This window comes from Sphaerodactylus townsendi, linkage group LG03 (genome assembly GCF_021028975.2).
Source record: "Sphaerodactylus townsendi isolate TG3544 linkage group LG03, MPM_Stown_v2.3, whole genome shotgun sequence".
Classification (NCBI taxonomy): Eukaryota; Metazoa; Chordata; class Lepidosauria; order Squamata; family Sphaerodactylidae; genus Sphaerodactylus; species Sphaerodactylus townsendi.
The window spans coordinates 942,665-958,104 of record NC_059427.1 but is presented as its reverse complement, the minus strand read 5'-3'; the positions used below and the strand labels follow the sequence as shown (position 1 = coordinate 958,104).

Genomic DNA, 15,440 nt, shown 5'->3' with positions numbered 1-15,440 from the left:
CTTTCTATAGGGACCACGGGGAGGCCCGGGGCTGACTGGCCCGCCGGGGAAAGCAGGCCGCCGGGTAAGTCTCTTGGTGGGGCCAAGGGCCACGTGTGGAGGGTGGGTCTGAGGTCAAGGGGACGGGCTGCCCACCATTCATTCATTCATTCATTCATTCATTCATTCATTCATTCATTCTCCCCCGTTTCCCCCCCGCAGGGTCGTGCTGGAGCTGACGGGGCCCGGGGCATGCCAGGAGAATCAGGAGTCAAGGTAAGGCAGCACCCCGAAGGGCCCCGCCTCCTGATCTCTCCCTGGAGGAGCTGCCGGGTGAAGTCGAGGGTGGGGGGCGTCCTGGGGGTGTCACCTCCTCTGCTGCTGGTGGCTTCGGTAGAAAGGCAGCTGGGAAACGTCTAAAATAATAAATGCGAGGGCCCGGCCCTTCGTCCTCTCTCTGCAGGGTGACCGCGGCTTCGATGGACTCCCAGGACTGCCAGGGGAAAAGGGACACCGGGTCAGTGCAGTGGACGGGGGCGGGGGCTGGCCAAAATGTGAGGGAGGGGGGCAAACCACGAGGAAGCCCCCTGTCATCACAACCCTTGAAATAAGTTATGCGTGTGTATGCCTGTGCACTGACTATTGCCACAGCCACAACAGCCACACAACGGTGCCTTTTGCCCTCTCTGCCACACCCTGTGAGCCGCACCACTGAGCCACGGTCATTGGAGACTGTGCCCACCAAATGCCCGTGGCACGTGTGCGCGAGGGCGTCCCGGTGTCTCTGCAGCAAGCTCGGCTCTGTGTCTGCTGCCCCCTGCTGACGTCCAGCTGCCACAACACTCCACTCCATCCTGGTCACCTTGGCAGGCCCCCTCCCCCCCAATGTTTGCAGCGCCTCTTCATCCCCCCCCCCCCACCAGCAGTGTATTTTTAATCTCTGTCTCCCCTTCTGCACCACTGACTGGTTTTAAATGAGCTCCATTCACGTAGCTTCACCCACAAGCGCCTCAGGCAGAAATTCAGCGGGCGAAGCCTCCCCTCCCTGCGTGCACCTGTTGAATTGTTTTGCCTCTGTTCCAAGCCTTAGTAGCCCATCACTGAACTACGGTTCCCAGAGTTCCTGGGAAAGGGGGGGGCACGTTTGCTGCAGAGAGGGGGGCCAGGGTGTCTCCTGCTGCCCCCCCCCCCCCGGCTCACGGCCTTCGTGTCTCTCCCCTCTAGGGTGAAACCGGCTCTCAAGGCCTCCACGGCCCCCACGGCGAAGATGGTGAGAGGGTCAGTACTATCGGTGATTGATGGAAAGGGGAGTTGGGGGGGGGGGGTTTCCAGCGCAGTTCAGCCAAGTGGCTCTGTGGGCCTTTAGGGGGCGCTGAGAAACGTACCTCAGTCATCAGCCTCACAACAGCCCTGAAGGTAGGCCGGCCTTCTCATCTCCCTGTGGTCTGAGTGAGGCTGGGAGGGGGCATCTGGTGAGAGATTTGGGAAGGGGGGGGGGATGTGCCGCCAGAGGCCCCGCCCTCCAAAGCAGCCATTTTCTCCGAGGGAACTGGCCGTTGTCGTCTGGGGAGGGGCTGTAATTCCGGGCGGCTGGATCAGCATCTGTCAGGAGTGCTTTGCTTGTGTGTTCCTGCATGGCGGGGGGTTGGACTGGATGGCCTTTGGGGTCTCTTCCAACTCCATGATTCAGTGATTCTAGGTCCCTTGGCTGGCTCTCAAGCCCAATGAAATAGGGCAGCTACCGTGGTGGAAGGGGGGGGGCTTCCTGAGCTGGATCCCACGTGACACTCCTTTCTTTGCCTGTAGGGAGACGATGGAGACGTGGGGCCACGTGGGCTTCCTGGAGAACCGGTAGGTACCAACCCGCCCATGGTGTGTGCAAGGGACTCTGGGAGACAGGGTGCTGCTCAGGACTCGGCAAAGACCCGGGGCACCGTGCGCACAGCCTCCAGCCTGAACATTCGAAGGATCGGGGCCCTGTTCTCCCAAAAAGGATGTAAACTAGTTTCTAAGCTGTACCGTGTGGTGGGCTTAGGGGACCATTTTAGTCCCTGGTAGAGTCCGTCTTTTCAGTCCACGCAGAAGTTTTACAGCCCCGCTTTCATTTACCCAAGGAAATCTACACAGCGGATGGGCTTTTAGACAAGACAAAACAACCACGAATGAAATGAAATATATTTTGGTGGGGGGGGGGGGGGCATCAGTGGCGTAGCTGGGGAAAACTGAGCCTGGGGCAGACTCTGCGTTTTCCAATCCCCCCATGGCCCCCTGTGCTGCCCTCCCGTGTCCCACCCCCATGTCCCGCCCCCCACCACGGCCCACTTACCTGGGCCGTGGGAGTGAAGTGTGTGGGGTGATTTTCTGCCCCCCCCCCCAGTGATGCAATTGGGGCCTCGCCAGGGTAAATGTCCCCACACGTCCCCATTTCAGCTACACCATTGGGAGACATCCATCACTTTAGGAAGTAAATATTGAATATGTAATTTAAATATTGAACACAGCCCTGGCTGTTGACCTCTGTTCGGATCAAGATATCAGCCCTTTGTGTGTGTGTGTGTGTGCTTGAAATGATTGGGGAGGGGTCTGCCTTCCCTTTTGTTGCTGGCTCTCCTGCACAAGGTGAGGCCCTTGGGTGCAGAAGGAGAGGAACCCCGTCTTCTCAGCCGCTCTGCCGGTGCTCTGACGGCCTGCTTTTCTCTCCTCCGCCTTTTTACAGGGACCCCGAGGTTTGCTCGGCCCCAAAGGGCCCCCAGGACTCGCAGGCCCTCCGGTAAGTCCCGGGGAGGGGATACGTAGTCTCCCAGAGTCGCAACCGTCCCGTTCTGCCGCTAACCGCTGCATTTCTGTCTGTCTGTGTCTCGGCAGGGTGTGCGTGGCATGGATGGGCCTCACGGGCCAAAGGGGAACTTCGTGAGTATCTGTGTCATTCTGTGAGCCAGCGTGGTGTCGTGGTTAAGAGCAGGTGGATTCTAATCTGGAGAATCGGATTTGATTCCCCACTCCTCCACCTGAGTGGCAGAGGCTTATCTGGTGAACCAGATGTGTTCCCACACTCCTACATTCCTGCTGGGTGACCTTGGGGTAGTCACAGTTCTCTCAGAACTCTCTCAGCCCAACCTACCTCACAAGGTGTCTGTTGTGGGTAGAGGAAGGGAAAGGAGCTTGTAGGCCACCTTGAGTCTCCTTACAGGAGAGAAAGGTGGGGTATAAATCCAAACTCTTCTTCTTCTAGGGGAGGGGGAGGGAAGGTTGGGTCGCCAGCCAGACTTATTGCTGTCTTTTTCTTAAAGGAGATTTCTGCACTGCAGAAACAAAGCTATTGAAGGATCCCAAGAGCTCCTCTGCCTTTTAAAAAGAAATAATGTTTGCATCTTTAAAAAAGAAAGCCCTGATAGTCTTGTTCTCAGCTTGAGCCCAAGTGGTCTGAAGCTGACGTCCAAATCTCAGCTTCAAAACCTCTGCAAAGAGTGCTTTTGCCTGGTTCCCAGGCAGCCAGACCCAGAAAGATTTCTTCCCTGAAACCATCTTTCAAAACCTTGATCAGAGCTCAGCTTCCAAACTGTTCAGCATGAATATCAAGAAACCAGCTCAAGTATACCTCTGGGCATGTGCAGAGTGCTCCTCCTTCACTCTTCAGTAGCCACAGTAGGGAGCATAGTTTCCAGCCTGTATGGAGTTTGGTGCGTAAGTGATTCCCATGAGAGAAAAATCTTTGTATCGGCTGTTGTTCTCTTGGCAGGTCCTTCTGTAAAACAAGACAGATCCAACGGGGCCGATGGGGTGGTGGCCCCCGGCCTCTGGCGTTCACTAAATCCCCAGTCTGGAGGCCCTTTGGGAAGCAGGAGGACAAAAGGCTTCCATGGTCCCGTTTGGCTGGCCTTGAATCTCTTCGCGTCAGTCTTGGCCAGGGGTCTTCAAACTAGTTGAGCCCTTCCAGAATGTGTTCTCCGAGGGATCTGCATAATCTCCTAAGGGAGCCCTACCACTTGGCCATGTTGGCAGGGGCTGATGGGAATTGTAGTCCATGAACATCTGGAGGGCCATAGTTTGAAGACCTCTGGTCTTGGTGATTGGCTCTGCTTTGAGGACGTCTGGAATCCTCCAAGCAGGAGACCCCCCCCCCCCGTCTCTCCAGCAGCTCCATGAGCTCACTCAACCTTTTGGAGCCTGTGGGTGCCTTTGGCATTTTGACGTGGCATGGCAGGCACAGCAACGCAATGGCTGCCACAAAATGGCTGCCACAGTAGGCGGAGCCAGCTACAAAATGGCTGCTACAGCTGAACCTCAGTCACACAGCGCAGATTCTTGTGTTGTGGTGGCAGCTGCAGCCCAAGCAACATTTTTTAAAATCTGCACAGCCAATCAAATCGCTGCTAGTAGATCAAAAGCCTGGTTTGGCCCCACCCACTTCCTAAAAACCCTCGGCAGGTGTCAGAAAAGGTGTCAGCGGCTGCCTCAGCACCCTTGGGCACCATGTTGACTTATGCTCTCTCATGTTGACTTACACCTCTGGCTTACACTTTGCTTTTTTTTTCCCAACCAGGGACCACAAGGAGAGCCAGGCCCCCCCGGTCAGCAGGGGACCCCAGGGACTCAGGTGAGGGGGGGTCCACCGACGGAGATGAGCCCTGCTGGGTCAGAGCAGTGAGGGGCTGCGGAGATAGGTTTGCCAGCCCTGGGCTGGGAAATACCTGGACATTTGGGGGTGGGGCTTGAGAGGGGGTGAGGTTTAGGGAGGGGCTTCTGTGGCGGATGATACCTTCGAGTCCACCTGCGAAGCGGCCATTTTCTCCGGATGTAACAGCGGGAGGTCTTTTCTGCCCCCGCCTGCAGGCTTCTGTAGGGAGCCTTCTTGCTCTGACATGGGATTCTTTTTTTCTAGTTTAACACGCTAACATTATTCATTAGCTACAGCAAAAATACTTCATTTTAAAAAATATATATTTTTTACTTTCTCATGCATAAACAAAGTATACAAACATAAAAACCCACAACCCACTGCATGTGGCATATTGTCTTCCAGCTATCTCGTCTTTGATTGAAAGTTATCTCTAAGTTCACGCATTTGTAATTAAGGCATTAATTCAATAGTTATTTCTTTCTTTTCTAATTTATTAAAGATCTTATTAATTCTCAATATAAATACATGTAATCGTATAAAAGAAAAACAGCACAACAAATAGCGCCCCATCCAAAAACAGTCAGTCAATAATTCAATCTCTCACTAATATATGTCATCACAATAACAAATTTGTATCCTATACAAAATACAAGGAAGAATCGAAAGGAGGCTAAACTAATACAATATCCTCTAGCAGCAACATCCCCTTTGTTCTAAAACTTAAACCCAGCTGAGAGCGTATCTGAGCCACGCTGATCTTCATACATTCTAACCAAGGAGACCATATCCTCTCATATTTTTCTAATGTGAATTCTTGCACCATTTTATGTGGTTTATCTAATTCCTCAAATTCCCAAATTTTATTCAGTCAGAACTATCGACAATTTCCATCTTTTTTAGTTAAAACAATTCTCGCTGCTGTAATTATGTGGAAAAACAAGATATTGTTCTTAATTAACACTGCAATATCAAATAATTATTTTTTAAGTGTATTCTAGTGGTTAGGTTACAATCTCCGGTTTTCTTTAGATTTCATATCCTGCTGCTACTTCTCTATTCGAACAGGTTTTCAAACAATATTCCATAAAAGGTCTCCAGTTTTCTAAAAAATATTCAGACTGTTGTCAATAACGTTGCTGGTATTTCTGAATATTCTGTAACTTTCGGAATCCAGTCCTCTTCTGTTGGTTTCTTATTCTCCATTTTTGCCCATATAAAATTTTTGCTGCAGTTTTCATATACATAAACAAAGTTTAATATTGTGTAGGAAAGTTCTTTCCCACAATTCCCAACAGTAAAGCCTCGGGGTTTTAAAAATTGTTATCTTCAGAATCTTTTGTGACCCAGGAAACCTTCGCCTCTTTATGCGTCCACCACATAAGAAAGAGAAGAAGACCCCTCTTGCTGTTGACATTCCCAACATCTGTGAGGCAACAAAAATACTTCATGGCCACATTTACAATGAAAAGTGCTCTTGGCAGCACGCCTACACGTTTACTTATTAAAATTGCAATTTGGTGTATTTTTCATCCATCCATCAGGACTCATTTGCTCTTCCAAGCAGCGTTCATGTTGTCTATTGGGGTTTTGTAAGCGTCCGTTCATTTGTGATCAAAAGTGGACATTTGTAAACATGCTACCAAAAAATGCTCCACTATTAATGTGGTCATGAAGTATTTTTGTTGTAGCTAATAAATGTTAGTGCGTTGAACTGCAAAAAACCCCACCCCATATCAGAACTATAAGACTCTCTACAAGAGCCACCTTCAGCCTGGTGATTTTTGTTCTAATTCGCTGTTCGCATTACCGTGCTTCTCCGGAGGCTGGCAAATCTCTGCCTAGACCAGCCCCCTGTTTCCCGCAATGGCTGCCCGGACGACTCCAGGGTTGGCCCACTAAGCTGTGAAGGTAGCAGCCCTGCCTCCCTTTTGATGGTTCCTAGCGTCTGGCCTCCAGGGACAGACTGCCTTTGAACACGAGGGCTGCACTTAGCCCAGGTAACCGCTTCTTGACAGACACACCTGCCAGGAGTTGCTCTTTTCTAAGAGCCAAAGAGGGAGCCCCGTGGCGCAGAGTGGTCAGCTGCGGTACTGCAGTCAAAGCTCTGCTCACGATGGGAGTTCGATCCCGACAGAAGTTGGCTTCAGGTAGCCGGCTCAGAACGGCCTCAGCCTCCCATCCTTCCGAGGTCAGCAAAACAAGCACCCACCTTGCTGGGGATACAGTGTAGATGGCTGGGGACAGCAAATGGCCAACCACGCCACAAACATAGTCTTCCTAGCAGATGTTGTGAATGACCCAGGTCTTGCGCAGGGCGCTGCCTTTACCTTTGAGAGCCAAAGAGATAGACCCGGGAGCCTCGGGCAAGGTGAGCGGGCGCTCTGGCTCTGGCGCTGGCTGGGGGGCGGTTCTGCTGCTTGCCGGTTGCCTTCTGCTTGTGCCCTGCAGGAGGAAGGAGCCCAGGGGGGTCGGGGAAGTGGAAGTCGGCTGGGTCTGTCTGACGTTATTTGTTCCTCTGGGTTTCCTTCTAGGGATTGTCGGGGCCTCAAGGGGCCATGGGTCCTCCGGGGGAAAAGGTGAGGCGCGCCCAGCCCTGCTGCTGCTGTGGGGACATCTGGGGTGGGGTGCCGAGCCACGGCTGGCCTGACGCGCTTCTCCCTCTCTCCCCCTTAGGGCCCCAGAGGGAAGCCTGGCCTGCCGGGGATGCCCGGCTTGGATGGGCCTCCGGTAAGTGCTTCTCTCCTTCCCCACAGTCTCGTCATCTGCCTGTCTTCTGTGTAGGGCTGCCAACTCTGGGAGGGAGATTCCTGGAGATTTGGGGCAGAGCCTGCGGAGAACAGAGTTTGGGGAAGGGAGGGAGCTCGGCAGGGGTGTGGTTCCAGAGAGCCCGACCTCCGAAGGTGCCCTCTTGGTCTGGAGATCAGACACCATTGTGGGAGAATTCCAGGCCCCACCTGGAGGGTGGCAACATGCCCTACACAGCAGCAGCATTTGAAGGAAATGAGCTGGCAGGCTCCCTGGGTAGAAAGGGAGTGGCCTTCTCTGGCCTAGCAGCCATTTTGAAACAGGAAGTTCTCAGGCCCCTTGGCTAGCAGCCATTTTGAAACTGGAAGTGAGCAACCCTTCTCTGGCCTAGCAGCCATTTTGAAACAGGAAGTTCTCAGGCCCCTTGGCTAGCAGCCATTTTGAACAGGAAGTGAGCAACGCTTCTCTGGCTTAGCAGCCATTTTGAAACAGCAAGTGCTCAGGCCTCTGGCCTAGCAGCCATTTTGAAAGAGGAAGTGAGCAACGCTTCTCTGACTTAAAGCCATTTTGAACAGGAAGTGCTCAGGCCTCTGGCCTAGCAGCCATTTTGAAACAGGAAGTGCTCAGACCTCTGCTGCCTGTTGATAGCATTTCCCAGCCAAATTCAAGTTCATGTGCAATAAGTCAACGTCCTCTGTCTCATTCTCTTCCTTTAGGGCCACCCTGGGAAAGAGGGTCACTCTGGAACCAAAGGAAACCAGGTGAGTTGCAGGCCTCTGAAGGTGTGGCCCAAGGTCTTTCCAGGCTCTCACCAAGAGCGATGGCCAGCGCTCAGTACGATGAGGCCACCCCACGGCTGCCGTCCACGGATGCCCGTGGCACCCACACAACCACATTCCTTCCAGACCAGCCAGAGAGGGGAAGGCAATTTGGAAACAATGTTGTGTGGTGAGAATTGTGAATAGAATAGAATAGAATAGAATCTTTATTGGCCAAGTGTGATTGGACACACAAGGAATTTGTCTCCGGTGCATATGCTCTCAGTGTACATAAAAGAAAATACATTTGTCAAGAATCATAAGGTACAGCACTTAATGATTGTCATATAGGTCTAGTAAGCAATCAGGAAACAATCAATAGTAATAAAAACATAAAATGTAAAATCATAAAATAAAATGAAATGTCAGCACAGGCTATGAATCATACAGTCATAATTGGGGGAGGAGATGGGTAATAGGAATGATGAAAAAAGTAGTGCAGTAATTATATAATAAATATATAATAAATAGTTTGACATTATCGAGGGAATTATTTGTTTAACAGAGTGATGTCATTCGGGAAAAAACTGTGCTTGTGGCTAGTTGTCTTGGTGTGCAGTGCTCTGTAGCGACGGTTAGAGGGTAAGAGGTGAAACAGTTTATGTCCAGGAGGCCGGGGGGCAATAAATATGTTCACAGCCCTTTTTTTGACCCGTGCAGTATACAGGTCCTCAATGGAAGGCAGGTTAGCAGCAATTGTTTTTTCTGCAGTTCTGATTATTCTCTGAAGTCTGTGTCGATCTTGTTGGGTTGCAGAACCAAACCACACAGTTATAGAGGTGCAGATGACAGACTCAATGATTCCTCTGTAGAACTGTATCAGCAGAATTGTGACTTTCCCGATATGGAGTGAGGGATGCACGAACACAAATACGAAGGGACTTTGTGGTGAAGCAGGTGTCCGTGTTGTCCGCTCAGACTGACAGATGCCTGGCTTGACAACACTACGTGCGAAAGGGACCTGGGAGTTTTAGTAGACCACAAACTAAACGTGAGTCAGCAGCGTGAAATGGCAGCCAAGAAAGCCAATGCGATTCTGGGCTGTATCAATAGGAGTCTAGTGTCTAGATCGAGGGATGTAATTGTACCCCTCTACTCTGCATTGGTTAGACCTCACCTGGAATATTATGTACAGTTCAGGGCACCGCAATTCAAGAACGATATTGACAAACTGGAACGAGTCCAAGGGAGGGCAACCAACATGGTAAAAGGGCTGGAGTCCATCATGCCCTACGAAGAGAGGCTTAGGGAGCTGGGGATGTTTAGTTTGGTAAAGAGAAGGTTAAGAGGGGACATGATAGCCATGTTTAAATATTTGAAGGGATGTCATGTCGAAGAGGGAGCAAGCTTGTTTTCTGCTGCCTCAGAGACTAGGACACGGAGTGATGGATTCAAGGTGCAGGAAAAGAGATTCCACCTAAACATTAGGAAGAACTTGCTGACCCGTCAGGGCTGTTCGACAGTGGAATTCCCTGCCTTGGAGAGTGGTGGAATCTCCTTCTCTGGAGGCTTTTAAACAGGCTGGATGGCCATCTGTCGAGAGTGCTTTGATTGTGTGTTCCTGCGTGGCAGGGGGTTTGGCTCGATGGCCCTTGGGGTCTCTTTGAACTCCGTGATTCTAGGATGCTCTCCAGGGTCTCGGGCGAAGGTCCTCCCCATCCCCTCCTGCCTGGGCCTTTTAAGTGGAGATGCCGGGGATTCAACCTGGGGCCTTCTTCATGCTGCCAAGCAGACGATCTTCCACTGAGCCACGGACCCTTGGTGGTGGGGGTATCTCTGGGGCCTGCCCCACAGGTGGAGAGGCAAGGATCCTCTGCTGAAGAGCAGCTGGGCTTGAATTCAGTGGCACCTTAGAGGTCAGCCAGATCTCTGGGGGATGAGCTTTGGAGAGCCTGTGCAAAAGAAGCCCCCCCGGCCCCCCCATGCAGGCCAGCATGGATTCGTTCCTGTTCTCGCTGGCCAGGATGGGGGCAATCAGTCCTGAAAGGGCCGCCTGGCACTGCCCAGGACTGGTGCCGCTCTGATGGTGCCTCAGAATCCTGCCAAGGCCTGCCCGTTGCGGGGGGGGGGGGGGCTCTCTGGGGCTGGAGGGGCAGATCCAGGGCGCCCCAATAAGCTCAGCCATTGTGAAGGAGCCTCGAGAAGTTGCGCTGGGCTCGCAGCAACAGTGGCCAACTCAGCCCCCCTTCCAGAGGGTGCCCACGCTGCTCCTCGGCCTGCGATGCCCTCCCAGGACTGCTGCCGCCGCCTCGGGTTATATTTCCCTGGGCACCTCTCTTTGCTTCCTCTTGGACGGGGCATCAGCAGATGGCTAAACAGTTGGGTCAGAATAATGAAAAGGCTGCCGGGATCCTGCAGTTCTCAGAAAAGGAGCTGACTCCAGGGCTGGAACAACGTGCCCCGTTCCTGGTGGTCAAAACGCAGGGCCTAAGTTGATTGGCCCCCGTGCAGGCGTTCTCTCCCTGGCCAGGAGCTCCCACTTGGATCTGTTTGCCTGGAACGACCTCCATGTTCTGGTCCCGGGACTTGTGGAAATACGTCTGGAAGCTCTGAGTTTCCTCCGTCCGGGTTTCTCCACTAGAACTTCAGCCTGCGGGCGAGTGGATGCGCATCTTTCTCTAGCGCTGCCCGTCTCTGTCAGTGCTCGTGAGTTCTGAGGCAGCACCCAGTTCCCAGCCAGCCATTCCTCACACAGCAGCCGCTGAGGGGCATTTTGGAAATCCTGCCTCCTTAGACTGCCTGCAGCCCCAAGAAGAAACACCTTCCCGGCCTTACATTTCAGACAGCGCAGAGGCACAAAGAAGGTGTTTCCGGAGGGCAGCCGAGTCAGGCAGAGCTCACCCCCAAGTTATTCTGTTTCCTTACCTGCCCTGTGAGGTGTCCCTTCCAGCCGAGAGGGAGGGGGCAGGAGAAACACACGCCTAAGCATCGCCCCCCCTCCCTTCTCTACCTGATTCTGATTCTAATCTGGAGAACCGGGTTTGATTCCCCACCTTCCTCCACCTGAGTGGCAGAGGGCTTACATTCCTGAGTAGAGCCAGATGTGTTGAACACCTCGCACTCCCTACTTTTCCTGCTGGGTGACCTCAAGGCCAGTCACAGTGCTCTTTAGGAACTCTCTCAGCTCCCACCTACCCTCACAAGGTGTCTGTTGTGTGGGGAGAGGGAAGGGAAAGGAACTTGTGAAATCACCTGTTGAGTCTTTACAGGAGAGAAAGGTGGGGTATAAATCCAAACTCTCCTTCTACCCACCAGGGGGCAGCATGCCTACAGCCCACACAAACTGGGTCGTAGATCGAAGGCATGGTATACACACTCTCACATCTGCAGTGCCTCCTGTTCACCCAACACACACGTGCACAGGCACAAGGGTTAGGGTTCCTTGCACAGTTGTGACTGCCAGGTTACAAGGGGTCCTCGCTCCCCGCACGGAGAGAGGAAGGCCCCTGGGGCCCAAATGTTCCCAGGAGCTGCAGGACAGGAGCTCCGAAGAGCCGGGATGGGGGGCAGCGTTGCCACCTCTTTTCTTGGTGGGGCTTCTGTGCCTGTTTCTCAACTGAACGCTGTATTTTAACTTTTAACTTTGTATTTATTCTGTTTTCCACCCTGAGCTGCTTGAAGTGTTGTAAATCCGCCTGATTCTCCTGGGGAGTGGCGGATTATATAAGATGAAATAATAAACAGCAAAAAAAATGACTGGCCAGTTGGTAGAAATGTAGTGGGGGTTGGGGGGATTGCATGGAGGTAAAGTAAGGGAGGAAAGCTACTCCAGTTGGATTTCTGTCTGCCGGGCAGCATGTAAAAGACCCAGGACTGCAGGTGGGGTGAGGAGAAAAAAGCAGGCTGTTATGGATGAAAAGTTTCTGGGGGAGGGACCCTAACCCTAACCGGTTCTGAATCCGGGGCCCACCTACGCTTTTCTCCTGTTTCTTCCCAGGGTCCATCCCTCGGTCCGCAAAAGGTCTGATTAGCTTTTTCACCCTTGGCCCTCGTGGCGCTTGAAGGTGAGCACTTGTTTGACCACACAGGGGCTTGAAGCGTGACCAGGTGACCCACCTTCTCCTGTTTGCCTTGTGCCAGACCCTAGAACGGGCCTTAGAGGTAGGAGCTCTGACTCTCATAAATGTTCAGTAACTACAGTTTTCCCATCAGCCCTCCAGCATGGCCAACTGGCCATGCTGACAGAGGCTGATGGGGAATTGTAGTTCCGAACATCTGAGACAAGAGGTTCCCTAAATTCCTGATGTAACTTAGATTTCTCACCAGCAAAGGCCGTTCTTGTGCTACTGGCTAATAGAGTGAAAGCGTGTGTGTGTGTGTGTGTGTGTGTGTGTGTGTGTGTGTGTGTGTGTGTGTGTCTGTGTGTGTGTGTATTGAAGCCCATGTACTTGAGAATGGGGGGGGGGCAAGACGCCTGGATTGTGGGGGGGAGGCGAGGGAACGGAGGGGAGAGTAAAATTCACACCACCACTCGGACCCCTGATTTGTGGAGCAGAAGAAGCTTAGATCAGGAGGGGGTGTGTGTGTGGATTCGAGTCAGGGTCTGCTGTGAGAAGTTGCCCGCTCCCCTTCTCTGGGGCAGCTTCTGCCCTTCCACTGTGCCTCAGAATTCTCCCCATAGCTTCCCCTGTGGGTTGGGGAAATAACGTGCAGTTGAACTTTGGATGCCTACGTGGCTCTTTGAAAAGCACGAGGGGGAAAAGCTGTCCCTTGGCTAGGAAGAGTTTCTGTGTGTGTGTTGGTGGAGGCGGGGGCGGGACACTTCCCTTTGGACCCCCCCTCACCCAGGCCAAGATTTTGGGGGAAATGGAGCTGTTCGTTGCCTTTAGAACATAACCCCCCTCCCCCGTTAACCCTCCCTGTCCTTTTCTCTGCCCTCTCCAGGGAGTGGACGGCATCCGTGGCTTGAAGGGGCACAAAGGAGAGAAGGTGAGCACAGCACGGGGTCTGGGGGGGGAGGTTGGGAAGGGAACTGAGAGTGGGGGACACACCCATTTTCTTCAGGAAGAGGACACACAGGCCCCGAGTGGCTCCCCCTTCCAAGGGGCACCAGGGGTCAGACCCCCTTCCCCCCATCTACACAGGCTGCCTCGGCCCCAGATGCCTTTTTATGCCCTGCCCCTCGACCTCCTCCCAATAATCAGACACAGTTTACTGAAATCAATTTACTGCATCAGAGAAAGCAAACAGGCCAGTGGTGGGATTGAAATAATTTAACAACCGGTTCTGGTGGTGGGATTCATATAATTTAACAACTGATTGTTTACAAGCACCATTTTAACAACCGGTTCCGCCGAGGTGGTGCGAACCTGCTGAATCCCACCACTGAAAAGGCCCACTGCAACGGTTCTTTGCTGGATCCAGCAGGTTCTTCCCTTCCCTCTAACAAGTTTCCTAAAAGCAAAAGCGTTCTCAGGCCGTGCCGTTGGCGTCTGGCTGCTGGGAGGAGCGGTTACTACCAATCTCTAAACGACGCAAGCACTAGCAGCAGCAGCAGCAGCGCGAATCGATTGGTGGCCCCGTCACCCAGATTCCCTGGGGGTCCCGTGGCAAGACCAAGGCGGACGGGGCTCTACAGTCCCAGAATCCCTTCAAGCCAAATATTTTAGCTTTCCCTGAGCTGTGAGTGATTTTGCCGATTCCCAAACATGCTGGCAGTGAAGGCTGAGCAGAGAGAGCCCTTGCTGAGCCAGACGGACGGAATCGGGGTGCTGAAGAAAAGGGGGGCTGACCTAATACTTGCATCATAGGCAAAGAAGGCAGACCTGATGCACAGCTGCCTGAGCGATGGACTGATTGCTGCCTGGGTCTTCTTCCCTGTCGCTCGTTGGGTGGGCAGCACCCGCATTCACCTTTCAGCTTATTGCATTCATTTGAGCCTTCGTTTGTCTCCCTGGTTTGAAAATATCAAACTTTTTAAAAAGATGCCAGTTGGTCCCGGGAGTGGCCGTGTGGAGGGGCTGGGCCAGTGACATCCAGCCAATCAGTGACCCCCGTCCTCTCCTACAGACAGGCAAAGCCAATATTTTCATTGCTGGGCTCTGAAAAAAGAAGATCTGTTTAGGTTCATCAGGCCGTTTTCTGTCTATGGGAGCAGGGTGGGTTGAGGGCTCAGCCGCCGGTCCTCCCTCCGATTGACGGGCCCTGGTTGTCTACTCAGAAGCTACAAAGAGGGTGCAGGCACCCCTGCGGAGGCGCAGCTGATATGCAGAGCCATGCAAACATAGCAGCTTTCGAAGCAAGTCAGCTGCAGCAGGCCAGACTGACAGGAGGGGGGGTCAGCTGGTGTGGGCAGGGAAGGGGCTCTTAAATCTTCTTCGGAGCCTCTTGGCCCGTTCTCTCCCCCCCCCCACCCCGTCCTGCTGGCTGCTCTTGGGAGTGGGTGCTGGCTGTGCGGACAGTGAAGGCGGGGGGGCTCTTGCGGCCCTTCAAAATGTCCCCACCCCCGGAGACGGCAGTTGCGTACAGTGAGCGTCTTCTGTGGCTTAGGGCGTGCGCATTTCCCAGTTCCTAGCGTCTCTCTGCCCTTCCTCGCAGCTGAACACTTAGCCACACCCGGGAGCGGCAGCAGCAGCACCAGGGGAATCTCTGCCTTCGTCCTTCCCAGCATCCTTCTTCCGGGACTGTGGGGGGGGGGGGGCATAATTCCATGCAGGCAAGAGCGCAGTGCAGCATCCGCAGAAACGGGCTTGCACCCTCTTGGCAGCTGCTTGGGTGCCATTTAAGGGTGGCGCTCTCTCCCTTCTGGCTGCATCATTAGTAGTTCTGCCCCCCACCTGCTGATGCCACACATCCAATCAGATTTGGAGACTCGCTGACACCATGAAGCCAAGAGAGAGAGAGGGCAGTCTTCCCGTCCTCGCTTGGAAAGGGGGAGCTTTTCTACGGCCCCTTCCGCACAAACGTTTCTAAAACGTTTTCAATTCTGGGTCTGTACTCACCTCCTTGAAACGATTCCTGGCTGTCAATATGTGATTTCGCTCTCTTGTTTTGGTTCTGTGTTGAATCGATTCTTCGATGCTTGTGCTGCATTCTGTGCTTCTCGTACACTCGATGCTTCGAAGATTGCTCTGACGAAAAAGTTCAGGGAAGCAGAGAAGCCGGGGAAACACAGTCAGTAAATCGCCCATCAACTGAAGACGTTTTCAACATGTTTCAGCCAGAGAATCGTTATAAAAGGGGATTCATTTAAAACTTTTTGAGGATGGGAATAAAACGTGAAATGTGAAACTCCATGGAAGAAACGTTTTATTTCCTGCCTCAAAACGATCTAAAAG

At 52.8% G+C, this 15,440-nt stretch overlaps 2 protein-coding genes across 2 annotated transcripts in view; one reads left to right on the top strand and one right to left on the bottom strand.

Annotated features, from left to right (window-relative positions):
• Positions 1-15,440, bottom strand: part of LOC125428777 (zinc finger protein OZF-like) — a 798,123-nt gene that overhangs the window by 287,479 nt on the left and 495,204 nt on the right. The gene's annotated exons all lie outside the window — the stretch shown is intronic.
• COL11A2 (collagen type XI alpha 2 chain) overlaps positions 1-15,440 on the top strand; it is a 79,638-nt gene that overhangs the window by 32,106 nt on the left and 32,092 nt on the right. The window contains exons 16-27 of the mRNA XM_048490833.1: positions 11-64; positions 202-255; positions 443-496; positions 1,204-1,257; positions 1,786-1,830; positions 2,696-2,749; positions 2,845-2,889; positions 4,523-4,576; positions 7,132-7,176; positions 7,274-7,327; positions 8,062-8,106; positions 13,048-13,092. Of these exons, the coding sequence (XP_048346790.1) occupies positions 11-64; positions 202-255; positions 443-496; positions 1,204-1,257; positions 1,786-1,830; positions 2,696-2,749; positions 2,845-2,889; positions 4,523-4,576; positions 7,132-7,176; positions 7,274-7,327; positions 8,062-8,106; positions 13,048-13,092 (603 nt within the window). The remainder of the gene's footprint in view (positions 1-10; positions 65-201; positions 256-442; positions 497-1,203; positions 1,258-1,785; positions 1,831-2,695; positions 2,750-2,844; positions 2,890-4,522; positions 4,577-7,131; positions 7,177-7,273; positions 7,328-8,061; positions 8,107-13,047; positions 13,093-15,440) is intronic.